Source organism: Corvus cornix, chromosome 1, assembly GCF_000738735.6.
Source record: "Corvus cornix cornix isolate S_Up_H32 chromosome 1, ASM73873v5, whole genome shotgun sequence".
Classification (NCBI taxonomy): Eukaryota; Metazoa; Chordata; class Aves; order Passeriformes; family Corvidae; genus Corvus; species Corvus cornix.
The window spans coordinates 44349044-44376304 of NC_046332.1; the positions used below are offsets into that span (position 1 = coordinate 44349044).

At 39.9% G+C, this 27261-nt stretch overlaps 1 protein-coding gene across 1 annotated transcript; it reads left to right on the forward strand.

Annotated features, from left to right (window-relative positions):
• On the forward strand, positions 1–26801 carry MPHOSPH8 (M-phase phosphoprotein 8). The gene is made up of 14 exons (XM_039555506.1): positions 1–185; positions 2178–2697; positions 6486–6641; positions 7537–8382; positions 11268–11364; positions 13159–13284; positions 13371–13459; positions 14574–14714; positions 15519–15605; positions 17668–17822; positions 21247–21401; positions 22702–22829; positions 23468–23551; positions 24468–26801. Exons 1-14 carry the CDS (start codon positions 1–3, stop codon positions 24507–24509), a joined length of 2811 nt encoding a protein of 936 aa, XP_039411440.1. The 3' UTR covers positions 24510–26801.
• The last annotated feature ends 460 nt before the right edge of the window (positions 26802–27261 follow it).

Genomic DNA, 27261 nt, shown 5'->3' on the forward strand with positions numbered 1-27261 from the left:
ATGGCTTGCACTGAGGGATCAAGTGACAAATGTTCTCAGCCTGCTCAGTCGTTCAGCTCACCCTTACGCACCTTAGACAGCCCCGAGCTGCCCAGAGAGACGGCACGGGCAATCCAGCGACTCGGTGGCTCCGAAATGCAGCAAGTGATAGCTGTAAAGCCAATGTCAATAGCAGAAGCAAAGAGGTAGAAATACAGCTCAAGCTTGTGCTTCAGTCCTGTTTGTCTTACCCCTCCCGTCCCGAGAAAGAAACAGGAGCAGTTGTTAACAGAAGGAGAGCCAAGGCTAGAGAGGGCGGAGCCTGCTCGGCTCGTCTTTTATTCGGGGGAAGGGAAAGGGCAGAACTAGGGGTGGACCCGGGATTACCAGCCAATCGGACTCTGTTTCGGGGGAGTCCGAGTTACTTTCAGTTTTACCCGCGCTTGGAACAAAGGGGTTCAGAGCACATGGTTAAAACAAGTCTGGATTTGTCTGGCCAGTCCCGGGGCGGTGCTGCACCTCCGGGGCAGACAGCAGCAATCAAGTGTGTGTGGAACATACTCCACACTTGTTTGTCCATCCCTTGAAAATATTCAGACGCAGGAGATTCCACAGTACCATAGGTAATGCCTTATACTGCCCTTGCAAATGAAGAATGCTCCCTAGCAGTTACACAGAAGTAAGAGGTTACTAAGGACAACTGCAGAATCTTTTTCATAGGGGTTTTCATGAGAATTTAAGCAAACGTGCTAAGGATGTAGTAGATACGCTTGATCATGTAGAGGACATTGCCAAGAGGGATATCCTGATGTCCTTCTGTTTCTAAGGTGATCTGAATCCTTGTTCTCAAGATGGAAGAGATTGGCTCTTTTAGTAAAAATACAAAGGAAATATTTGTATTACACTTTGAGAAGAGCTGGATATGGGTTTCTTAAGAACTAGAAAGACTCCCTCATACAGACAATGATAAACTAGCTTCCAAATCTGCTGTTTAGTCTTTTAATGGTCAATTGCTCCATTACTAGAGTTACCTTAGAAAGCAAGTGCTGGCAAAAATATGAAGACTTTTTTTTTTTTCTTCAGTACAGCTGTCACTCTTGCAACAATATATCCCGCATGGGTATGTATTCCCGCATGGGAAGGTACATATTCATGTTAAAACCCAAGTTTTGGTTCAGTGATGTGCGTTCTCTAAGGACCTGTTTCTGAGATACAATGTATTAACACACTCTGGCTCTAGCAAAAGGCAGTGGAATAAGCAAATAGTGTGTGGTTTATTTGCTTTTTCTTACAAGACTTTTTTTCTCACTCCTACATGTTACATTAAAAAAAGCTACACTTGCCAATTACTTTTACATGCAAAATACTATGAAATTAAAAGCAGTTCTTTTTCCTTAGTAAGAAACCCTATCAATGCCACAGCAGGACCTTGTCCTGAGGTGGCCATGTACATCTTCCTTGTGCATTTCCCCAAAACCTCATCCAGCTGAGGGCAAAGAATCCCTTTGATTCAGCAAGTCCAAGTGGAAGATGCTGCATTTGGTTGGGGCAATCCCAGGCATGAGTACAGATTGGGAGAAGAACTCTTTTAGAGCAGCCCTGTGAGAAGGACTTGGGGGTGCTGGTGGATGAGAGTCGGGACATGAGCTGTCAATGTGCCCTCACAGCCCAGAGAGCCAGAGGTGTCCTGGGCTGCATCCAAAGCAGCGTGGGCAGCAGGGCCAGGGAGGGAATTCTGCCCCTCTGCTCTGCTCTGGTGAGACCCCACCTGCAGGGCTGCATCCAGGTCTGGGGTCCCAGCACAGGGAGGACATGGAGCTGTTGGAGCGAGTGCAGAGGAGGGGCACCAGGATGGTTAGAGGGTTGGAGCAAACCTCTCCTATGAACACAGGCTGAGAGAGTTGGGGTTGTTCAGCCTGGAAAAGGCTTCAGGGAGAGCTTATAGCACCTTCCTGTTCCTAGAGAGGGATTGTAAAAAAGAGGAGGAGTGACAGGCAGATAGTGATAGGGCAAGGGGGAATGCTTTTAAACTACAGAGGAGAGATTTAGACTAGATGTTAGGAAGGAATTCTTCACTGTGAGGGTGGTGAGGCACTGGCACAGGCTGCCCAGAGAAGCTGCGGATGCCGCACGGCTGGAAGTGTCCAAGGCCACAGAGAAGCTGCGGCTGCCCCATCCCTGGAGGTGTCCAAGGCCAGGTCGCAGAGGCTCCGAGCAGCCCCCTCCCGAGGGAGCAGCCCCCTCCCGAGGGAGCTGTCCCCGCCCACGACCGGGAGCCGCACCGTGACGGCCCCTGCGGCCCCCTCCGAGCCCCGCCCCGCGCGCGGAGGGCACGAGGCCCCGTGCGTCACGGGCTGCCGGCGCGGCGATTGGCTGGGGCGGCCCTGCCCCGCCCCCGCGCCCGGCCGCGGGTGTCGCAGCCGCTTTGCGCCATTGTCGTTTGAAACTCGGCCCAAGATGGCGGCGGCGGGCGGTAGCGGGGCCGAGGCGGCGGCGGCCAGGCCGGAGGGGGCGGAGGGAGAGGAGGAGACGGCGGCGGCCGCTGCGGCGGAGGATGGGGAGGACGGGGAGGGAGACGGCGGCGGGGCGGGCAAAGCGGCGGGTGCTGCGGTAGCAGCCGGCGGGGAGGCTGGCGGCGGCGAGAGCGAGGAGGACGAGGAGGAGGAGGGGGAGGACGTGTTCGAGGTGGAGAAGATCCTTGACGTGAAGACCGAGGGGGTGAGTGCGCGGGTCTCTTACACTGGGCGAGGACCACGCGTAAAGAGTAATCCCGTTACAATTGCAATCTAAAATAGGCTGTGCGCAGTGGTGCAAGGAGGCTTTTTGTCCCTTACTCCAGATTCAATCTCGTCAGCCAAAGATATCTCTTTACTAAGTTGTTGGGGTTTGTCTGCATTGTTAAACTACTCTTGGCTCTTAGGGCTGAACTGCGCTGCTGTTTTGATGTGAAATGTTTTAGTGCAGAGATGGGCAGGGTTGACTATAACTGAGAACTTAGAGCTGTTTTCAAGGTATGTTGCCAGAGACTGTTCACTGGGTTACAAAACAGGGGAAGACCTCCTAAAATAAGAGTCTTCTTCTAATTAAAAGAATAAGCTCTAGTGATCTTGTATTGTTTATACTGAAATACCAAACCTTAATTTGTTTATTTGAAAGCAACTTAGACTAGTTGAAGTTCTTGAAAAATTTTCCTAAACCTCAAATAGAAAAAATAATCATTATAGGGAGTTTTTATGATGTTGTGCCTGAAAGATTTTTATTTTAACTGTTTTATGTTTTTCATTTTAGGCTTCGTTCTGGTACATGACATTATAAAGTTTGTCAATTCCATGTAAAACATCAGAGTCTTGAAACCCTTAGGCTGGAGAACCTTCAGATCAGCACTTTCTTCGATATTTGTGATGTTATTAAATTGCACTTTAGCTGAAATATGTTGATGTCTTAAAATTATGTTATGCTCTCAGGGTAATACCGTATTTATAGCTTTGCTTGTGTGAAGTGTTGGTCAACATAAGTCAGACTTGAAAACAAGAGAATTTCTTCTTGTTTAATTTCGTTTTGTTTCGTTTAGTTTCTTTTTCCACCAACGCCCCCCCCTCCCCCTCCCCCCCGCCAAGTGATGGAACCTAAAATCTGTAGGTTTAGGTGGTAGTGGTCATGGTGGTGAGACATACCAATAAAGAGTACTGGAATACATCAAGTACCATCTCTTAAAAATGTCATTGGCACGTGCTGGTAACAGGGTGTCCCTTTTCCATCCTCCTCCAAGCAGCCTGTTCTGCAGCACGTTCTGAGCTCTATGTGCTTGAGTTCTCCAGTGCAATGAGCTTCAGCACGTGGGTGTACCACCACATGTTGATTGTGGCTTTGTGGGTGAGCTCCAAATGCATCAGGTGCCCTCTCGGTTGCTCTGCAGCAGGGCCTGTGCTCCTGGGCTTCACAAGTGCAGGGCAAGGCAGGAACTTGTACCGAGTTCTAACTTCCAAAATGGCTGGGGAAAGCCATGTGTCACCACAGACTGAGTCAGCCACTGTCCAGCTGGCATGAGGCGGGTCGGGTGTTCTGTGTTACACAACAGAAGTGACAGTCCTCGCACAGGGAAGTTCTTCTCACTCACAGTACTGGTGTTGCTGGGTCTGATAGTAGCGGTAGGAGGAGAGACAGCACTCCTGGCTTGGGATTGGGCTGGGGAGTTAGACCTGTGGATAAATAAAACATTAATGCGTCCTACTTAAGAGAACAAGCAGTGAAAGTTTGGAAATGTAGTCTCTCAGTGTATCTCAAAAGCCTTTTGTACTGCACCTCAGTTATAATAAAGCAGCAGGCTCTGGTGCAAATTGTGATGTTCCCCAGTGGAAGTGGGAAACCTTAACTCTGGTGTTTAATGATGTGGTAGTACTGCTTTCCATACAAACTGGATCTAGCCCATCACTAGTTTTCACAGAAGCTAGAGCAGTATAAAAATGCTTGGAAGCATTGTATTTTTTCTAAGGGATAACAGAGGAAAAAAATAACAGTACTGAGTAAAAGTGTTGATAGGTGAGTGGAAGGCTGTGTCTCTTCAGTGTGCAAATCAGTATTTTCTGTTTTCACTTAAGCTGAAGTTTGTATAACTCTCCTAAGCTGCATCTTTCTGTCACTCTCCATGTATGGGATGTATTCATTCAACAGCCAAATGGTCTTGCATTTGCATTACACTTTATTTTATGCAGCTTTCTCAGTTAATGAAAAAAGGATTTGTAGCTCATTTTTTGCCTGAGTTACAAGGGTGCACCTAACTGCAGCTAGGAGAAGTCCTGCAGCTGAAATGGAATAATCCTGTGCCACCAGACAGGTGAGAGTCCAGCTGGCTAGGAAGTAGATTTGCAGGAAAGGAGCCGGGAGTCCCTACAGACAAGTAAGTTGAACATGAGTCAGCAGTTCTTGAGCAAAGAAGACCAGCAGCATCCAAGAGCGTAGCCAGAAGATCGAGGGAGATGCTTCTTCCTCTCTTCTCAGACTGCTGAGATGCATCCAGCGTAGTGTGTGAAGTTCTGAGCTCCCCAGGACAGAAGAGACATGCACATACCAGAGAGAAGGATAATGAAAACAGTTAGGGAGCTGAGAGCTGGATTTGCTTTGCCATAAGAAGAGAAGAATCAGGGGAGATCATTGTAATAGCTGTATCTATTTAACAGGAGGATGTAGAGAGGACAGAATTACATCCTTCTCAGGGGTGCACAGGGAAAAGGTGAGACAGACAGTGGACACAAGGTGGAACACAGGGAAACCTGCATAGGTACACTGACTGGCAGGTATGTGAGCAGCCTGATGCAGGCAGTCCTGCTTCGGGAGGGCGTTTTACTTGTTAGTTCTGGAGATCTCTTATAACCTAACACACTCTGTGACTGTAATAAGAAAGTTACTAGTTGCTTATTTCGTAAGTAACCCCTTTAGAAGAAAGAGGAGACAGGCAAATATGATTTTGAAAACTTAATTCCTAAATCAAGAGAGTAGGGCTAAGCTAAATTTTAAGAGAACTGTTAAACTAATGTGTTTGAATATAGGCTATTTATTTATTTAGATATCTGTGAAGCAAAATACAGAAGATTGTAAATAGAGTTGGTTAGTTGGTTGCTAAAGTTTAGTGGCATGTATATACACTTGGTCAAAGGTTAATTATGCTCAGGCAAAAAATTTATGCATGTACATTTAACAGTAAGTGCCAAATGCAGTTCTTCTGAAGCTTTCTTTCTCCAGGCTTGGTTAGCACTGTAAGGTCTTTCAGAGCATTATCAGTCCATGTTTGAAAGAACGTGGTACTGTTTTGCCTCTCCAGAGGTGCTTTCCTTAGTACATTTGCTTAAAAAAATTAATTTTTTAATGGTAAAGAACTTCCTAATCTAGTAGAAAAAACTAGATAGAAGCTACAAGGTGCAATTTTGTCCCTCAGTGAAGTTAAACACTGTTGAAACAATTGGTCTCAGATTTTTGTATGTAATCTTCTACCAAGATCTTTGTAACTCCACTGAGATGCACACGCAGATTTTTGTCTAGGTTTAACTTGATCTCATTGCTGGGGTTTTTTCCTAATTGTTGGTATTTCAGTTTATCAAAAATAGAATTGATTACAAATAAAGCATAAATTATGAATTCCAGTATAAAGCTTGGTGAATGGTGTTAATTCATTAGAAGTCTTAAGGGTTTATATCAAGTTATTCAGTAAAGAGAAAAAAATCAAGCTTGAAATTTTTATGGAAGAAATACCAAAACTTTTTAAAAAATAGTTTCACAAGTGTCAGAAAATCAATTTTGATAAAATGACTGGGAATTTATGATATGTACATTGCAGCTGTGGTTCTGAACAAATGTTACATACTGCAACTATTTTGGATAAAACTACTCCAACTACAGAGATACTAATTTCAATATACACAAAACTGTATATCCCCTGAGATCCTCAAGAACTGACTAGCTGATGCAATACTATGCTGTATTGTATTAAATGTTGTGGGTTTTTCTTACAGGGTAAAATTCTCTATAAAGTGCGGTGGAAAGGATACACCTCTGATGATGATACATGGGAACCAGAGGTTCACTTGGAAGACTGCAAAGAAGTGCTGCTTGAATTCAGAAAAAAGATTGTGGATAATAAGCCTAAACCTGTTAAAAAAGACATACAGGTGTGTTTCAACTTTCAGTATCTTACACTGAAGACATAATCATTATCTAGACTCCGCTAATGAGAGGAGGGGAGAAGGGAAGGCATTTGAAATGTGGAATTAAGAAGACTTAAGGAGTCTCATCTAAAACTGTTTTGTTTCTTGGGAAACTTAATTTTGTTGTGGTTCTCTGGTAGGGATTTTTTTGTTGACAAGTTTGCTTGTAGACTTAATCTATTTAAACTTCATTTCCATTTTTGATGGGACTGTATAAGTAAAGTATGGTCATTTTAGTTTGTTTTTGACAACATAAATAACCCCCTTTCCCTACCCACATGCATATTGTCTTGTCACTGAAGCTGGGCACACTGTTCTAATGACCCTCCTGCTTTCTGTAGGAGATCAGTGAGGTTTTACATGTTAAGTTTGATAAGAGAGGCATGCAGAAAGATTAGTTGCCAGAGGGCAGAATATGGCTTTTTCTTTTCTTCTTTTTAACTGCTCAGTTAGTTTGAAAAAAGCAGTGTAAGGATCCTTTTTGAAAACTGATACTTTGCTTCTGGGAAACCTGTAGATAAATACTACAAAATCAGATCAATTATTTTTGATGTAAAATTGCTAAGATTTAGTTCTGTTCTGGAATCTGGTTGTTGGATGTATAATTGGTTTAGTTGAATTGTTTGTGTACTGATTCTCATCCAAGCAGTTAGTAATGTAATTTAGGTAAGTAAGCTAGAATTGTATTATCCCATTCTGCAATTTGGCAATGATGAATGACCTTGGCAGGGATCAAAATATTAAAGTGCTTAAAAATTTACTTTCCCAAGCATGACCACTACCATTTTTGTATACTTTGTATCAAAGTGATAGTTTATTGGGGAAGGAAAAACTTTAATTTTTTTTCTTTATCTTTTAGAAACTATCTCTAAATGATGATATATTTGAAGCAGAGTCTGACAGTGACTGGCAAAGTGAAACAAAAGATGATGTTTCACCAAAGAAGAAAAAGAAGAAGTCAAAAGATGGAGAGGATAAAAGTTCAGATGACCTGAAGAAGAAGAAATCTAAGTCTGCAAAACTCAAGGAAAAACCTAAAACAGAATGTGAAAATGCCTCAGATACTTTGGTTTTAGATTCAAAGCCAAAAAAAAGGACTTTAGAAACCAAGGAGGATTCAAAGGACCCAAAGAAGCAAAGGAAAGAAGATGCTAAAGAAAACAAGAAAAAGAAGGGAGAAGTTAAAGATGTAAAAATAAAACCTAAAGAGGATTCTAAAGAAAATAAAAAAACACAGAAGGAGAAGCATGGAGATGTTCAGTTTGACTCAGAATCAAGCACTGTAGATGATACATTTTATCAAGGAACTGATAATGAAAATTCAAACTTAAATGCTGAAAATAAAGATGAGAAACAAAAGGTAGTAAGTGGAGAAGAGAGATTAGAACAAGAAATTGATGAAAAAGATCCCATTACTGATAAATGTCTTGATGGATCAGCAAGTAATGAAGATGATAGTGTTGATGCTAGGGTTAAAAGAAAGAAGAAAAAAGTTCAGAAAGCAGAAGACTATAGAGAAGAAGGTGGAAAAGCAGAAATTCAGGATAGTTATTTAGAGAAGAAGAGCATGCACAAAAAGCAAACAGGTCAAGAAAAAGTACCAGGAGAGTTGGAGAAGGTGTCACCTGCTCCTTCACCAGTGCAGAAGGGTTTGAAATTGAGCACTGATGAAAGGGTGTGTAAGCCCATTGATTCACCTGGAGAGGTAAGCACAGGGTGTTAGGGTTGGGGCTGGGGATAAAATCAGTCATCTTCGAGGTACAGATACCTCAAACCCTGACTGTTCATGATGGTAAAGAGAAAAGTAAAAATTGGAAAGGTACTGAGGTGCATGATCTTAACCCACTGCACAGTGTTTAACAGAGATTGGAAAATTTCTGGATTCTGAACATTCCTAAAGCATTCCCCCCTTTAGAGAGGAGGGCATATTTAAATGGGAAAGGATAAATTTCTTCTGTTTACTATGCCATCTTGGAATGAAATTTCTTGTTCTTCCAAGGCATGCTGTTGGTTTTAGCTCTGTTCATGCCCACCTTCAGGAGTTTCCTCATTTGGCTTTTTTCTGCTTGTGTAGTAAGACAGAACAGCATTGCTCTTGCAAAACTTGCTCTCTCAGATGGCAGCCAGTCCATTAGGGCCTACATGTGGTAGCACCTACCTGAGAACTGGAGTGCTGAAACCACTTCTAAGCCCAGGTCTCCCAGATAATTGTGCAGCAGGCTTGTCTTGTTAGAATTCCTGGAGAGCTTATAGAAAATGCTTAGTTTCATGACATGGTTTCATATTAAATAGAAATGCTGTATCTGTTGTAAGAAATGAGGTAAGCAAATACCAGCATATTTATTTTTCCTTCTTTAATGCAGTAGTGTTTTAAGAAAAGCAGTACTATAAAGGCAAAAGAAAAAAATTATGACAAAAATAAACATTTTTTGTAATGTTTCTGGGAATATAATTTCTTTCAGCTGCTTCAGACTGTTCTAATACAGTTTGCAGTTCGTAAAACATTGCTTGCTCAGAGCAACCATGTTCTGATTTAACAGAATTGCAGCCAAAACACCTTGATACTTACTGGCCTATATCCCACTTCTGAAACCATAATTCCATGGTAGAAAGTTTCTTCTGCAGGTTCAGCAGTGGTCCTCTGCTTATGATTGTTGTGTGTATGGAGTAGGTCACCTTAAATAAGTTATTTTGGGGATAGAGTATTACATGGCTTAATCTCAGAGTAGAGCTACACAAAAGAGTGTTTTTGGAGGATCTTAGTGGTGAAAGCTCTGGAAAACAAGGAATTACTCTGAGGCACAGGCCAGTGTTGGAGGCTATTTAATTAGTTGAAGTGGTATGGTCCTTTATTACCCAAATATTTTACTTATAGTTTGAGGCTATAGTGTTTGTAAGAGAGAGACAAGAATAGGAAAAATCTTTGGAATTCTGTTCTGTTTACCAGTGGTATAAAAAAATCCTGCCACCTTGACCATGAATAAATCAACAGCAGAAGAAAGTGGGTTTGCTTATGGCTCTTCAGTCAGCATTCTCAGTAATGTGTCTCTATGCTTTTTTTATGGTTGTGCTCCATGGAAGGTCGTGCTCTGAGGTACCAGGGAAGTGTAGAAGGCATTCTGCTCCTCGCTTCTTTTGAGTGTAGAAGGCTTAAACAGTGTTTTCTGTAACTGGTTAGTTATTCTCTGGAGCAGCTGTGGACTTACATGGGTGGGTTTGGTGGAGAGTTCAGCAGGGGTTTCTTTGTTCACTGAATTGTTGGCCCAAGCAGATGGTATCTTTCAAAGAAAGTCGTCATGTATATTTCAGGTAGTTGTCTTTCCCTATGCAACTCTGCTTACAGAGCAGCAACCATGTCAATTTATAACACAGTCTTTTCTGTTTGGGGTCAGTTTGCATGCTGAACCATTCCTTCCGTTTCATTTACCCCAAAAAATAAATGTGTACACTGTGCATCTGATCTGTATTAGAAATCTGAAATAGAATTCAGGATTACTGATTTTAACAGCCCACTGTAGCAAATACCTGGTAGTCCCTTTAATCAGTTATGGATTTCCTCTTAAATACTGAGCATCTGCCAGGATTGACAGCTGTCTGTGTTAGCATTAATCACGTCAGCGATCAAAAGCCGAGGTTTGTGGAGGAAAGGGAGGCGGTGAGGAAAACAATGAAATGTCTCAGCTCTGCTAAAACCTAATGATACACCCAATTAATCTGTTTTAATTAAGGTTTTTCCTGTGTCAGAGAGATGGTAGCATATATGTAAATTTTTGTGAGGACTTCTTTTGGGGCGGTTTTTCAGAGAGCCAGTGCTGTTCCCTGTGCCAGGTTAGTGTCCAACCTACTCGGCAGTAAATTTGCTGTCTGAGTGGAGAGAGAAGATTACAGGAGGAGAAAGGTAGACTTTGGTAGAGACAGTTGAATTCCATTTTGGCAAATTTGATTATATATCTACATCTACAGTAAAGTTCTTCTGTGATACTAGATATTGCTAAGCTTTGACTTCTGCATGGATATCATGAGTTTGGGTGGATTTTGCTGAATGTCTGTTTTTCACAAATTACTGTTGCCATGGCGTTCTTTGTAAGTTGGAAAGCTTGGAACCTTTTGTGTCCAAATGTCAAGTTTTTTCAGTTGAGGTTCAAGTCAATGCTGTCATAATGCTTCAAATATGGTGCCACAAAATTGTTAAATACTTTGAAATAATTACATTCTTCTTATTCAGGTTCAGTATTTGGAACAAATGAGAAGTTCATCATTTTGAATTTCCTTCAAAAGTGCTGTTTTTGGCATATCTGCAGCTCTTCCATAAAGCAACTTGAATGGCTGGGATGCAGTAAAAATATGAATTGAAGTAACTGTGTTCAGGAAATAATACCTCTTCTGTTAGGGAAGAAGCCTTCACAGACTTAACTCCTGACTCACCTGTTTAATTCTCAGGAATGTCTACAAGTCTGTTACATACAGTAGTAGTAATTGTATTGATAGTAGTTATTCATTGTAAATATACTTTGTTGTTAGAGTGGTGAAAGGAGTTTATTTTCCATTTTTTCTCTACCACTGAAATTTGATCTTTGTTCTCAATTTTAGGAAAAAGAAGTAAAGAAAACTGAAATGAAAGAAAAATCTCAAAAAAAAGAGTCTGAAAAAGAAGAAAAAAGCAGAAAAGAACAGAAGGGCCTAAAAAGTAAGTGCTAACTGCTTAAAACGGAGCAGGGAATGACTCTTCAGGGCATTCTCTTCCTATTTCTACAGGGTATTGTATAGGTTTGTAACACATACACACACACACCCACACACACCCACCCCCTGAAATAAGGAATTGTGCTTTTATTTTAGGAAGCAAAAGTCTTCTGGTTAATGGCTTTGCTAATATATGCTTCATGAGAATGTTAATATATGCTTCATGTATGAAGTATGGAAGTATATAGAAGTCTGACATTTTTGTAGACAAGTCAAGATTTCACCCTTTTTAAATTAATATTGACAACTGTGCTTCTCTGGCATGTAATAGTAACCCTTTTTTTTTTTTTTTTAGAGGAATTCGTCCAACTATTGACTATTTTCAGAAGTGTTCTGACAATATTATGCATATATAGTGTTTCTGTTCAGGAAAACTAGAGAGGTTCCCATCAGACAAACTTCTTGCCTCCTGCTCTAGCCACAAGGATGAGTTATATTATACAACCTGTAAAATATCACCAGAACTGGATTATTTGATACACAGTGAAAAATGTCTACGTTCTGTTTCTATCCCTGATAGTATAATGGATTGTTAGCATTACTGCTCTTGATCTCAGAACAAATCTGGATTACTTTCTTCAGGATAAATTCCTTCACTAGTTTGATGAGGATGAGCTGAGGAAAACTAGGTAGCTGCACCTTTGACAATTATGAATGGATATAGAAGGTGCTATGATACTTCAAACAGCTATTGCTAGAGAAACACCTTTCTCTGAAAGTGGCATAGATTGTTTATTAATCATTGTTGTTAATGATTGGTTCTCTGCAGCACTTGTCCTTTGTGTGGTCATCACAGATATACTGAACCATTTTTTAGAAGTAGTAATTTATGCATAATTCTAGGCTGCATTTCTTAAAAGGAAGATGGTACCGTGTTGAAAGCAGTCAGAACTCAGATTTGCCAGGCTAGGTGGAGGTGGACTAACTCTCCCTGACTTTTGTCTTATGTTAAGCTTGCTCCTGTGCTCCAATACTTACAGAAGGAGAACTGATCTCTTCTAGATGGATGCTGATCATTTACTTAAATTTTGTTATGTAATAGTTGTTAGTGGCTCAAGTAATCACTCTTGGTAACTGTCTTAATATTCTAGGAATTAAGGACATCAGAAGTACACTTGAGTTGTTTAATGTAGTTTCAGAAAAAAAAAGTGAATATTATGAGAATAACTGCAAAAGAGAAGACTCTTTGCTAGAATATAAATTCATAGAAGAATTAAAAGAGCAAGGTGTACAAGGAAGGAGAAATAAAAGAGATGAAACAGACACATGGAGTTGCATTACTGCAGAAGGTGATTGAGAAGTAGTGGATTTGTGTCAAATGGAGAACACTGGTAGTTGAGATTTTCTGCATTCCTTCTTGCATCTCTAGTGCTCCAGTTCTTGCCTCTGCAGGGGGTGAAATGAAGTTTTCTTTTGAAACTCACTGATACCTTTTCAGTGTGTTTCTGGTGTTTATGCTACTACAGTGATGGAGTGTTCACCTTCCCTTAATCACTTCAGCCTTATTTATTACAACAAATGAACAGTTTCTTTCAAGTAAAAGCATTTTATGTTTGTTTGTAATATAGCCTTTGTTGCTGAGAACCATTCCATGCTGGCTGCCAGAGTTCTTTTGAATGAAAAGTAGCAGCAGTAATATGTTAAGCTGCTGATCATTGAAGCAAGGGCAAGCTTGAAAATTTGCAATTTATTACTTATTTGACCTTTTTTTTCTTCCACAAAATCTAATACATAATAGATGGCAAGCAGCAAGTCCTAAGTTTGGGTATGGACATGCAGTTAGAATGGCTGACACTAGAAGAATTCCAGAAGCATCTTGATGGAGAAGATGAGAATCATGTATCAACAGAACCAATATCAAGTAGTGAGTATTTTCTGGGAAGAGGGGGTATTTCTTAGCTGACATTTCAAAGGGAAATATCCTATAATAGCATTGAATTTATTTTCTAGCTCTCCTGAGAGATGCTGTTAAAAGTGGAGACTACATGACAGTGAAAATGGCGCTTTCTTCAAATAAAGAATATAATCTGGATCAAGAGGTAAGTAGAAGTATTGGAAGACAGTAGGAGGGAAGAATACAAATTTTGATTTGTTTGAAAAGCTTTCCCCTCTTCTGTTGTAGCAGAATTCCATCTCACCTAGGTAAAAAAGCACAAGGTGTCAAAAAGTAGTAGAGACTTGGAAGTTTCAGTATTTGTTATACATTTCTTCCAAGAAAAAATGAAATTTGATAGAACCATCCGAGTAGCTTTCCAGGTATCTTGCCCGGTGTATTTAACTGACTAAATGTGGAACTATGCATGCTATAAGGAACAGTGAACATCAGTTCAAGTGGCTGAATTGCATAAAACATTATACATGGGAAACAAAACTCTAAAAACCCCCAAAAACCTGGAAGGTGTTTGACACACAGGGACCACTTCACTTTATAATTAGTTTTCTGCCAATTTGTCATCAGCTGTGTTCTTACTGGGTTTACTTTCAAGGATCTATTTTCCTGTTAAATAGTACTCTAGTTCCATTTTTGAGTTTTAAAATCTCCAGTAGCAGTATTTTCACTGGTGATCTTGGGTAGTTGTATTACGTAGTGTTTTGAGAACTCCACATTGTGCTAAGACTTATGTAGCGTAGTAGGGAAAATGGCAAATGAACTACTGAGGCTAGCATGTGTTCTGTGAGTTGTAAGGTCTGGTGAAAAATGCAGGAATGAGTGAGGAGACTGGCTGGTCACAAACTGTCTTTGCACTTACACTCTGAGAAAATCAAAAAGCAGTGTTGTGGGAGCAGCTGACTTGAGCCATAGTGGTTTTTCTGCAGGGGTGCTGACTTCTATTTTCCATGGTCTTGCTGTCTTCCCCACCCTCAAATACCTTACAGCTTTTCTTCCTGCTTCATTCTGGGTCTCCTGCTTCTTGTTCTGGTCCTCCAAATGTTACAGATTTTGCAGATAATGGAGCTCAGAGTGTGAGACCTGCAGACCAGAGAAGTGGGAGGTGATAGTTCGCTCGTATCTGGCAGCCATGTATGTGTGAATTCTTCTGCCAGGGAGGGAAATCTTTGTGAAACCTTTTGATGCGCTTATAGTTTTTGTCTTGCAGCTTTGATTTATCTTGACGTATTTGCTTTTTTTCATGGCAATGATTCTTGTTCCAGGATGCAAGTGGAATGACCCTGGTAATGCTTGCTGCTGCTGGAGGGCACGATGACCTTCTGCGGGTGCTAATCAGGAAAGGAGCTAAAGTTAATGGTAGACAGAAAAATGGAACAACTGCATTGATACATGCAGCTGAAAAGGTTGGCTTGGTTATTGTTGTATTTGGGGTTCTGGGGTCTTTTACTTACGTTTAAAGGTGGTACACATTTTTTTACCTTTGGATGATGCCTAAAAAGTAGTTAGCAACATACAACAGGGTGACCTTAAATGCATAATTTCAGCAGCTGTGGTTATTGTAGTGTAAATAAGTTCTGATCACAAACCATGCCCTGAGCGGAGAATATCATAGGAGGAAAAGTGGAGGCAGAGGGTATCTCTGAATTTTTTGTCTGTTTGTTCTTGTGCTAGAATTGCGTGTTATGGTATCTGGCTATACAGAATCCAAACTGGATAGACTTAGAAAGAAAATCTCTGATTAAACCGGGTTTGCTATTTTAAAGCAATTGGGCAGTGGATCCCACAGAGTGCAATCTCTTCCCAAACTAAGACCAGCTAAACCAGTAAGTTAGAGCAAGTCAGGGTTTCATGAGAGCACTCTTCTGTTCAGCTTGGTCCATGTGCTTCCCCACATACAGGAGATAGAAGGCCAGAAGGGAGCCTCATTCCAGTTTGGTGGCAGGTGCAAATACACTGCTTCCTTCTTGTGATGTTTGTTATTGCAAGATTTAGAAAAAAAGTAAGAATTGTAAACAATTACGGCCATCCACTTGCCTAAGTCTGAACTGCTCTTATTAGCCATGGGAGAGAACAGTGTTAATTGTGTCATGACTCATGTTTTGCATTCTATGGATGAATTTTAAGTAAATGTCATTTTACATTCTGAAACAAAATCAGAATATTTTTTATTTACTTGTGTTGTGGTTTTGGTTTGTTTTTTTCCCCAGAATTTTCTAACAACGGTAGCTATTCTTCTGGAAGCTGGAGCATATGTGAACATGCAGCAGAGCAGTGGTGAAACTGCCTTAATGAAGGTAAATTCCGTGTTTGTCCTTACATGGTTTAATAGTAATACTTTTGCCAAACTAAAAACGTCTTTGTAGAATTCATTTCAGGAACACGTACCATATTTGAAATAAAAATACTATTCATAGTTACTCTAAGCAGAGTTTTAATCCATTCCTTTAAGGTACTGTAATATCTAAACAATAAACACAGATGCCTTCAGCATGCAGTGGCTCATCATCCTCTTCCGTTGTTTGGCTCAGAGAAATGCAGATGTGGTCTTCCAGCTGAGATAATGAGATTGTCAGTAGGAAGAGAGAAATTCCAGAAAGGAAAATCTTTCACTTGTGTGTTACTGTGATTGACACTTGCTGTTTTATTGCAGGCCAGAAATAAAATAGCCAATTTGCAGTCTAATTCCCAGTGCCTGTTCTTCACCATTACTCCCCCAGTCACAAAGGAAATTTTGATTTTTTTGTTTTTAAATTTTGTTGTAACAGGAAAATTCTAATACTCTTAAAACAGTCTGTGCTTTTAATATTTTTTTCTTTATGTCAATGAATTTCACCAAAGTTCCCCTTTGGATAAACTTGCTGTATTTATTTGTAGGCTGTTAGTGTAGTTTGTTTGCCAAAGAGGTTACAGAAGCTTTCCTGCCCAGACAATGCGGTATTGTTTCTGTTCTGCCTTCTGTAAGGCTTAACAAGTGTGGGGATTTTGCATTTTCTCTGAAGACAAGAACTCACTTGTGGTTTCCTCAGCCACTTCAATCCAAAATCTCTTCATAGTTTGACTACTTCCATGAACTTCAGTCTTGACCGTCATTGTTTTTAAAGTTTTTAATAGTCTTTGATGCACAGTTATACAAACTGACTAGCAGCCTACAGTGACTTATTCCAGGTGTTTGTTTTGTGATGTAGATACAGAGAATAGGATCTTCATGTCCAGTAACTAAATGTACAGCAATTGTGAAAACTTAGAAGTGTATAAACACTGGACCATTGAATGTAAGCTCTTAGTAGGGCATGCCAAATAAAATACCTTGCTAGAAAGCATAGGAAAAAAAACCAAACAAAAGAACACCAAGTAGAAGGTTAGCTCTCTGTGGATAAACATATCAGTGTGTTTATCAAGTCACTCTTATTTAACCTTAGGAGTTTTCTCATACTTTTCTTACCAGAGAAAAAAAAATCTTAACACTCAATTCCTTTCTGTCAGGTGGTGTGAGATTTTTCTGGGTTTTTTGGTTTGAGGACAACAGGTGGGTTGTTCTATTTATGGAAGCTTATATGGATTGAAGGCACAGATCAAAGTTCAGAGCAGAGATAAATTTCAGAAGCTGACTTTTGAAAGGCCTCACAGAGATAAAAATGTTGTATCTCTTGTGCCTTTCCCTAATTTGTCTGCATGAAGTATTTGAAAACAAGTGACCAAGAGTGTGTTTGCATTCTTCAAAGTAAAACTTTTTTTAGATTTTCCTGTGCTTTTGTAAGTCTTTGGTTGATGTGCCCTGAAATTCTTGCTGTAAGTAACAGTGAACAGCCTTGAACATTTGCACAGAGGATAACAGTGGCTGTCTGACATAGCTACACACCAGTCTGGGACAGATTCTGTAAATATACTGCATACCCAGAGTACCATTTTAAACTGAGATGCATAGAAAAACAGACACTTGGAAATGTTACTTTAATAATTTCTAAATAGTTCTACAAAAACATACTTACTCAGGTAAACAATTGCAAGAAAATGTACAGTTACTGAACTCCAGCAGATCAGATGTTTTCACACAACTTTGGGGTTTGCTTTGTAATTTTTTTTTTTCTAATTATGTCTGCTTGGTAATCCTGAGTGTTGCTGCTTCTGTAGGATTGGGTCTGTAGTATTGCCTGGATAAAGATAAAATATTTATGGAGTGTGTTCCTGAGTTTCAAGTTGTGTTACCATTCACAGAGCAAATAGTTAATAGTTCTGAATTGTAACAAAGTTTGAATTTTAATTCACTTCTGCAGTTCTTCTTACTCTCACGTTATGCTCTGTTCTGATGGGTTTATCACTGTTTTCTGTCCTTGCACCTTCTCCCTTTCCACACAGGCCTGTAAAAGAGGGAATTCTGATATAGTGCGGCTCATGATTGAAAGCGGAGCTGACTGCAACATTTTGTCCAAGCATCAGAACAGTGCCATGCATTTTGCTAAACAGTGCAATAACGTACTGGTATATGAGCAGCTCAAGAGCCACTTGGAAACGTGAGTAAACTGTACTTGGAAGTTTGTTCTGCTGAAGTTTGCAATACTAGGCATGTCATAATTTTGGTTTAAGTCAAGGAAAAGAGGGGAAAATGTCAGGAAAGAAAACAGATCTGATTTGGGCAGAAAGCTAACTAACAAATCATGTGAAATCAAAATCATGTGAGCTAACAGAATTGGCATACACGTGCTCAACCACTGAGTAATAGTATGGAAAGGAGAAAAAGGTAATTCCTAGAAGTGAAAGATTCCTTTAACTAAAGGTACAGCAGTCATGAAAACTTACAAGTGTATAAACACTGGACCATTGAATGTAAGCTCTTAGTAGGGCATGCCAAATAAAATACCTTGCTAGAAAGCATAGGAAAAAAATGAAACAAAAGAACACCAAGTACAAACACCATGAAAAGTCTGTGCAGGCGGTTGTGATGTTGGTGGACCTTTAAACGTCAACTGTGAGCTGAAAGTGCTAGGGATAAAGCTTTCATGCCAGTAGATGATGGAAATCACCATCATCATCATCATGCAGAATGGCTGAAGAGCAGTGCATGGTATGTGACATGTGAAGTGTTCATGTCATATGGTCATGTGAAAATACACTGAGCTAAACTAAGACATACAGAGAAGGAGCAAGCTCTTCAGATATCCATTTGGAGGAATACTGATAGTTAATGTATTAGGGCAGAAAATGATAACCAGCAATCTTGAAATTTGGAGAAGACTCAGGGAGGGTCTCAGGGGCAGGTGAGATTCTGCCCTGAATGCATAGTTAATGCTGGAAGAACACTGTCTCAGTGCAAGATTTCTTTCTTGTTTCATCATAATTTAGTCCTAATGATTCATCTATGTAATCTAAGACAATCTATGAAGTAGTTTGTAGTCCAAGCTTATTCTCTTCCAGTGTATAGAAAGCCCTGGCTGTTTTCTACCTCAGATCTCCTGTGCTTCCCATGAGCTGACTTCTTAAATCTGTCTTTACAGAAACTGCCTTGTAATGGTCAATGTGTATCAGTCAAAAAATACCTGAAGCGACAGGGTGAAGGGGATGGAGTCAGGTTGTTTTTAGTGGTTCCCAGTGATTGGACAAGGGGCAATGGACACAAACTGGAACACAGGAGGCTACCTCTGAGTGTCAGGAAATACATTTTTCCTGTTGAGGGTGATGGAGCACTGGCACAGGTTGCTCAGAGAGGTTGTCAGGTCCTTGGAAACTTTTTAAAGATATCTGGACATCATGAGGTTTCTGTTAGCCCACTTGTCACACCTGTCAAGGTATGTTGTGGATGGCAGAAATACACCAGAGGGTCTCAGCCACCCCTCCCAGTTTTGTCTGATCTGCCAGTGTGCTGAGGGTTCGCTGCACCATCTTCCAGGTCATTAATTAAGGTGTTAAACAGGACCAGACCCAGCATTGATCGTGGGGGTGCACCAGCAGCGATTGGTTTCCAGCTAGATTTTGTGCTGCTGATTTTTGCTGAAGTAACATGTTTGGATCCAGTTTCATACCAGGAGGAAAGTATTATGATGCCAGTGTTTTTAGTGCCCTGTAAGGTTTGTTGATACTGTAGATCACTGTATCAAACTTCTGTCATGAGCAGATGAACACTTAAGGAATGTTTTTCTCTTGTAGAAGGCTAAAAGGAAAAACAAAAGTGCTAAAAGCATAAAGCCTAATAATTACTTTTCAGACACAGGAAACTTGTTAAAGTGAGCAGGGGCAGCTGAAGTGGGTGAATGGAGTATGCTCATTCTTGCTCAGGGAAGCAAATCACGACTTGTTAGTTAAGATGTTGAAGGTAACAGCAAGCATTCAGATAAGTGATCTGGTGTCTGCTGTTCAGTGTAGTGAGACTTTGTCACTCATTCACTATTTGATGCCTTTTCTGGTTTGTTTCCTATGTGACATCTGCCACCTTTAGTTTTGGCTAATCCAAATAATGAGGTTTCAGAAGATCTTGACCATGTAATTTTGCCAGTGAAGTGGCAGTTGAAATTAAATATTGATGAATGCAAATTGATGTCCAGGGGGTACCACTGTGCTGATGTGAACTATACAGGGAGTAACACAGCTCTTGCTAATTCAGGAAGCTTTTAGACTCATTACCTGAGCATACCAGTTTAGTGCTTTTTGTCAGTTGGAAAGGAGGACAATATAGTAGTAGTGGAACTGAAAATAAAATGCTTAAAAGATCAAAATCTAAAATCAGAAAACAACAACAGAAAATAACCCAAAGCCATGAGACAGGTTCTGCAGGACATTCTACTAAATGATCTAGTGATAGGTTTGAAGTGGAGGAATATTTTTGCACAGCAAAACTGAATCATGGGTCTCGTTGCAGAATGCTGTGGTCACAAATACATGGGATTTTAGAAGGGATTAAGTAGATCTAAGGAGATGTGATTTGGCTGCAGTTTCTAGTTTTGGATGGCTCTTAATCAGATTGCTGGAAAATAGGACAGTGTACCAAAAAAGGACTGTTTAATTTCTCATCTTTAATAGGGCTTTGTCAAGCATCTGGAAAATAGGCTATGTGGGCTTTGGGGCTTGCTTTGGCATGGCAGTTCTTGCTGTTTCTTTCCAGTGAAACACCAAAGTTTTAGATTCTGCAGATGATAGTCTGTTAGCAGGGCAGGGAGGTGTGCTCTGAATAAGAACTGAAAAAGCTACAAAGCTGCCACAGGTGGGACCTTTGCTGTGCTAAAACATGTAAAACCCATTTCTTACAAAACAGCTTTCTGAAGAGGATTACTGAGTAACCTGCCTGCAAAGGTGCCAGACACCAGTGGGAAATGTGGTCTCTCTTTGAAGGCTGGGCTGCTTGTTTCCCCTGCCTCCCTAACCCCCCCAAAAAACAAACAAAACCCCCACTTCGCCTGTTTTAGTTGGTAGTATTGCTACTTTTTCACCGTGTTATTCACAGAATTTAACTGGGAACTGCATTTTTCCAGTAGTATTGCCAGTAAAATTATAGAGGGATGTACTTCTTTATTTTTATGTTGTACTTGCAGGCAGATTGCTAATTCAGTCAGGCTGGGAAAGTGGTGATGTTTGTTCACCCACCAGGTATATATTGATGTTTCTGGGATATCTTTCCTTATAAAAAGCCTTCAAAATATGTGGCTAGTTAGATTCTTTTTTTTAATCTACTGTAGTGCATTTGTATTAATATTTTATTTTTTTGGACCCAGTAGTTGAATTTCACAAACAGATTGTTGATAAATTATTTTATTAACAAAATATTGGGACCTCTGGTTCATCTATGCATCAATGCTAGTGATGAAGACATTCATTCCTGAAAATCAGGAATCTAAAAGGGTCATCTGGAATCCTTTTTTTATGTGTGTGTGTGAGCTCTCACCAAGCCTATGTCTGGTAAAACAATTTACTGTGTGAACCACAGGCCTCACTTGTTTGGTCTTTCAGACTCTTAAATGTAGCAGAAGATACCATCAGGAATTATTTTGAAGCCCGCCTTGCTTTGCTGGAGCCAGTGTTCCCAATTGCGTGTCATCGTCTCTGTGAAGGGCCAGACTTTTCTATGGATTTTAACTATAAACCTCCACAAAATGTGCCAGAAGGTAGGGAAGGGTTTGTTGTGGTGGTGGGGGTTTTGTTTGTTTAAAAGAGGTAGAACAATATATTTAAAGCCTGTCTTAAATTATCTCCTATGCAAAATTATTTTTGTATGAGTTTGCAGTACATGACATTAAGAATGCCTAATTTTGGAGCATAGGGAGAGCAATTGTATTTTGATGTATTATGGGTAGGGTTTGTGTGTATTTTTTTTAAAGTTTTTTTTAATTGCCATGTACAGAGTATCAGCTTCTTTCTGTTCATGGGTTACATTAGCTCAGTGACAGGCATTACAGGAAAGGAGTGCTTTACCTTTACCTTAGAATTAATGATTCAGGAAAATCTAGGCTTACTAGATGAATAGAGAAAATCTTGTAGTGGACCCTTTTGTTTTGTAGACAGTAGGTCATGTCCTGGAGGCTTGGAATGTAGCTCCAGCACTGCCCTGAGACAAATGCAGCCTAGAAATAATAGGAAAAGGAAGCAGCTGCAATCAACTTAGTTTTGCCCACAAACCCTTTGAAAAGGCTGGGAATCAAATTCCCAAGGTATTTGGGAATGTTTCTTTATTCTTCCAGGAATTCAGATGCTATTCTCTGCTGCTTGGCTTAGCTAAAAGTCATTTTTGATGAGTATGTCAGGGAAATACCTACTGATACCGATCTTTCTTGAAGTGATAAATCAGTGTGACTATTAGAATCCACTTAAACTAAGATTGAAAGTGGTTATGTCTGCTCAGTTTTCTGGTTGTTCAGAGTTTTTGGGTAAGTCTTCCAGTTCTTGATTATAGGTATCTCATCTTACAGAATTAAGAAACTTCATGTAAGTTTATGTATTAAAATGAAGCATTTGTGGGTAGTTAAAGTTGCTGCTTATTGAATTTCAGTGCATTTCATAAAGATCTGTAATTGACTTGTCTCAGTTGTCTATTCTTGACTAGACCCAAACCACACTAAATTCCGTAAGTCTCTTTGGGTAAATCCGAGACCACAGAAATGAACTGTGCTGAGGATTGCTGTTTCTATTTTGCAGTCCTTTCTAATAGCCACATTAAATTAGTTCTGCTGCCAAAAGTCCTTAACTTGGTGGCCAAGCCAAGTTTTCTGGATCCACTGCCTTGGGAAATGGGATTTTTGCATGTTCGTTTGTTTAGATATATATATGTATATATATATATATATATATACACCATGTAACGGTTTTTATGTATACGTATGTGTACCTGTCTTCAAAGGTCCAGTGTAGGCAGTTCTAAATACTGTATCTCATTTCAAATTCATGTGACTGAACTGCCTTCCCTTTCAGGATCTGGAATTCTTCTCTTTATTTTCCATTCAAATTTCTTTGGTAAAGAAGTTATTGCTCGGCTCTGTGGACCATGCAGTGTACAAGCTGTGGTTTTAAACGACAAATTCCAGCTCCCTGTATTTTTGGTAAATCTTTTCATATAACTGATTGACGGTAAAACTGCTTCATTAAGTCTTCCTGGAGCAGCTTGGGAAATCTCAGTGCCGTAATTTGAATTTACAGTATTGTGATGAAGCATATTTTTTATCATGATAAGGTTTTTCTTAAAATGAAACTTAATTTTCTTTGTATATGGAGAGAACTATAAAGTTTGCTTGTGCTAGATTCTGTAAAAATTTATGACTTAAAAGTCAGGGGCATAGTGCTGGACAGCCTGCTTCTAGGTGGCCCTGCTTGAGCAGGGGGTTGGATTAGATGCCCTGGAGCGGTTTCCTCCAGCCTCCACCCTTCTGTGATTCTGGGACTGAGGCTTCTTCTCTTATTGACCAAGCCTCTCACATTTTTGACCCAAGTAAGTTCTTAAATATTTTCTTACCAACCTACCTCAGAGTTCTAATAATTAATTTCTGGGGTTTTTTTTAAATTTATTAAATGCATCACTGTGCACAATTTTGAAGTCCTCTTGTTTTCTCAGTGATTGCATCATACACAATGTTCTTTCAAAAAAAGCATAAGTGAAAATGTTGTGTTCTGTTAGTCCTCTTACACAGCTCTCTAAGCCATAGCCTACCATTAACTCTGTCCATTTTCTTTTTCCTTGTAGGATAGTCACTTTATTTATTCCTTCAGCCCTACTGCAGGCCTTAACAAGCTTTTCATACGGTTGACAGAAGCTCCTACTGCCAAGGTACAAAAGGTTCTCAAAATTAAATGTGCATGTTCATTTGTTGTACAGTAACTCTTCCATAGTCTGAATGCTTCTAGCTGTATGTTGCAAATGTAAAACTAAGGATTTTCCACTGTCTCCTTATCCCAGTTTCCATCAGTTACAGTTCCATCCTGTGACATTGCCAGAACTTAGGAGCATTGCCAAGGGTTAGTTCTGTCATAATTGTATGTTTTTATGCTGCAGTCAGAGTAATTCATGCACTAGGGTAAACTAATGTTCCAGCTAAACATTCATTTTCTCCATCTATGTTGTGAATTTAATGACTTAATGATTTAATAATGAATTAATGAAAGATATGTGGAGTGTCCACCTTTCTTCTTTTTTTTTCATACAGATGTTTTTGCTTGTGTGTTGGAAATACTTACTAGGGTATGCACTCTGCTTTTTAAATAGTCTGTTGCATTTTACAGGTGGTTTGGGCAATACTCCCCACTACATGTTGCAAGATGAATCCTGTTCTGGTAGCATTTATTTAATCCTAGGAAGACACACCAGTAAATTTTCTAGATCTCTAGATTTAAAAGTTGCACTGAAGTTATAGTCTTACATCTTTTATTGTACTTTCCTTTAATTTTTTTTAAGTGGAAAAAGGTGTATTCAGATGGAAGTATGTTTGTCTGGTTCAGATTTGGGGCTAACTTGTTCAAACACCACCTGATGCTGCAGTATTCTACTGGAGTCCTTTAACAAGCCATCCGTATTTCAGTAGGGCTACTGTAAACTGATTTTATTAAGGACTTTGTAATTCCCTTTTTCCTTTCTCAGTCAGTAGCAATTGTGTGCCTTTTCTTGTGCCATTCCTACATTAGGAGTGTTTAACACAGCAATTACCGGTGACCAGTGTTGATATGGAAACCTTTGTTTGCTTTTGCAGGTAAAGCTGCTCATAGGAGCTTACAGAGTGCAGCTACAGTGACCTCTGAGCATGCTGAGTGGACTGACACTTTTTTGGATATTCTTCTGATTCCTCTGTTTAGAGACTGACAAAGCAGTTTGGAACTTTTTGGCACCACACTGTGAGGACTCAGTTCCCAGCTCACTGTCGCTTGTTGGCAGTCACAGGAAGTGTGTGTTGGAGAGCAGTTGAATATGCTGCACTGGTGGGACAGGGTTGTCAGCTTTTTTTACTTTGTACAGATGTAGATGTAAGTATTTGTGCCAATACATATAATTCTGTTTTTCTTTAACTTGTGGAGTCCAGACTGCATATTGCAGCTTTTCCACAATGTGGAATGGTGCATAAAAGAACTATTTAAGGTAATTACATGGAATGTCTTTTTTAAAGATCATCTTCATTTGTAAACTAAAGTTTTCTACTTACTCTAACGTTTCTATGTGAAATGCAGAACTGTCATATTATTGGAGTCATGGGCAGAAATTACACTTTAAAATGACTGCATTAGGTTTAACTTTTAAGTTGCTGAGGGCTGTGTTCTGGTTTAAAACTGCTGCTGTTCCTTTCTCTCAATGAGACAGCAGTTATGCTTAGAGTGATTCCCTTTGAACTAACAGAGTTCAGTCTGCAGGCGTGAACAAAGACATCTGAACAGGCTCAGTTCATAGAGGGTTGCAGTCAGGTTCCCAGTTAAATCACTGGTTAAACCTGCTTTGGTAGTAGAGAAGTAACTGGTAGTTTATCAGACATCTTAACTTTTGCAGTCTTAGGTGACATCTGAAAAACAAACAAAAGCTGAAAATAGCAAACCAGAAAACTTTTAACTACCTTCAGTGTGCAGGCAGTGCTTTCTGTAGACAAGAAGATACATAGAGAATTTCAGATGCTCTCAACCTGACAGATGAGAGAACACGTGTTGTCCTTTAATTCAGAAATTCAGCTCCTCAGTGCAAAAAGCTGCTATATTTTTATGTTATTATTATTATTATTTTATTTAAGTGACCCATTTTATCAGATGACAGCAGTTTTGTAATGGTCCTGTGCTGTAAAATATAAATGTAATACTTCCGCATGGAGTATAGAATATTTTTCTTTGTAAATTAACCAACATCTTGAAAGGTAGGAAAAACCAAACCAGATCGTGCCTTTGCTGTTCTAGTTGTCATGTGTAGTTTACATGCCACTATGTGCCTATATTATTAGCAAAACTATTGTGGATAAATTCTTGATGATTTTGACGGCTCACCATCAAAATGGTGCAGATGTATGAAGTATCCTTTTAAGAACTGTGACTTTTTAATATAAAGTTCAATTAACCAGTTTTTAATTTTTTGTTCTTGGAAGTTTAAATCTTCCATATTTAAGAGATGCCAAATGAGTAGCAAAGGACACCAATTTTGTGGAATGTCACATTAAGCTATATAAAACTAGAACAGCAGCATGACATACAAATCCTCATTTCTGTTTTCATTTAGAATAGTTGCTTATGTTTTTGCACAGTATTGATGAAATCTTAACAAGTTTGGGTTTTGAACAGACTTGATACCTCCACCTCTCTGAAATATGTTAGATACCTCACTTTGCTAAGTGTGAACACCTGAGATGCATGAAAGGCACTGGCTGAGAATCAGGTATGTCACTGCCAGCACTTGGGACTTTGTGTAGCTGAAATTTTAGTCACTGTGCATAACCCTGGATGATGCATAAGGAAAGGGGACACTCGTGTTTCCTTACATTGGAGTGCCAGTTTTCATGTACGTGGCTGCTCCTTGCAGTTACTCCGGTGTAGGACGTGTGGCAGCACAGTGCGTGTGGGACAAGCTCTGTACAGCACCTGCCAGTGGGAAATGCTGGAGCTGCTCCAGGCGGGGATAAAAGGTGTTTTGAACAAATGTCCAAATGCTAGAGATGCTATTTAGAAACTGTTGTACAGTCTAACCTAAAAATGTCTAGTAATGCTCCAAGAGTTGATAGAGCAAGTAGTTTGTCAAAGGCTGCTGATTTGGGGGATTGTATTGTTTTTTATCTTGAGGCACTTGGGAGAGAGGGAGGAGTTCTACAGAACATGGGAATGAAATCTGGCTTTCATGATGCTTTATTAAGGGATGGATATTTTGCAGCCGTCTTCCTCTTTTAGTTGGCAATATAAATTCAGAATCCCCATTGAAGATGCTTAAGAAGTGTATGAAAAGCTGTTTGAAGCTGGGTTTTGTCCATTTTTATTGTATGGTTTTAATTCAATTGCTGAAAAAGGTTTTGGTGGACAAAGGATGGAGAGAAAGTAGCTACAATAAAAAACAATTCTTTAGGCACTGTGGAGAAATACCTGTGAAGTACTTGCTCAGTTTCTTCTTGCTGCCACCAGCAAGGGCTGCAGCTGCAGTTCCTATGAACTGCAGTGGTAGCAAATGGTTCTGAAGGCTCGCGGTCCTTACCTCCAGTGCTCCATCACCAGTGCTGCTGTTCCTGGCTTCTTTCACAGGTACTGAAGGTTGGTGGGTGATACAGCCAACCTTGTCACAGGTCTTCTGTGCTTTCTGCACCCATTTGCAAAAACAAGATGGGTTTTGATCAGTCTGAATTTAAGAAAGCTGTTCCAATATGGGAAAGAGACAGCACAGCATTCAGCTGCCTTCTTAGCCCCCAGGACTGCTCCAAGTACACAGGAGCTGTCCCAAAATGTTCTGCTTGTCTGTCCCTGCTGTAGTTTTGTTACCACCATGTGCCTTTCCATATGGTACTGGAAAACAGCCAGTATAACATGTCTTTCCTT